We start from the raw sequence: 470 nt of genomic DNA, 5'->3' as shown, positions 1-470 counted from the left end.
TGCTTGGGGTTTCGCAGCTCCATTGAAAAGCCCGTTCTCTCTCGCTGGCACCTCGGAGATGTTCGCCTCGCACAGTTTGTCACCGAGACCCTGCAGTAATTTCACACACTCCTCTAATAAAGTCCTCCGAGGCTGTCATGTATTTTCATGTATTTCCCCTATTATTTCTCCCGGCTTGAGCCTTTCAGATAATTGATGATACTTTAGTTAATCATTTTCCCCCTCCTTTGTTCGCCAGGTACCTCAGCCTTGAAGGGATCCTTTTCATTTAGAATCCGTGTCTTCTCTTAAGTAATTGATCACCGTGCACCCGGGGACACCCAATTCACAGCCGAGTGGGACCAGCCTTCATGAATAATCAAAACACGGTGGCCGCGCTGCTGCAGGAGTGCAAGCGAGCTCTGGACGCTCTCCTGTCGGCGAAGGCTGACACGAGCGAGGAAGACGAGCGAGAATACCGGCGGGGCCAA

The 470-nt window shown here is 51.5% G+C and overlaps 1 protein-coding gene across 1 annotated transcript in view; it reads left to right on the top strand.

The window, feature by feature from the left end:
* The first annotated feature begins 350 nt into the window (after positions 1 to 350).
* Positions 351 to 470, top strand: part of ALPK1 (alpha-kinase 1) — a 30,812-nt gene continuing 30,692 nt past the window's right edge. Inside the window, exon 1 of the mRNA XM_010293143.1 lies at positions 351 to 469. Coding sequence (XP_010291445.1) covers positions 351 to 469 — 119 coding nt within the window. The remainder of the gene's footprint in view (position 470) is intronic.

Source organism: Phaethon lepturus, unplaced genomic scaffold (genome assembly GCF_000687285.1).
Source record: "Phaethon lepturus isolate BGI_N335 unplaced genomic scaffold, ASM68728v1 scaffold25248, whole genome shotgun sequence".
Taxonomy (NCBI): Eukaryota; Metazoa; Chordata; class Aves; order Phaethontiformes; family Phaethontidae; genus Phaethon; species Phaethon lepturus.
Note: the sequence above shows the minus strand (reverse complement) of the source record. Positions and strands in the feature narration are given on the sequence as shown.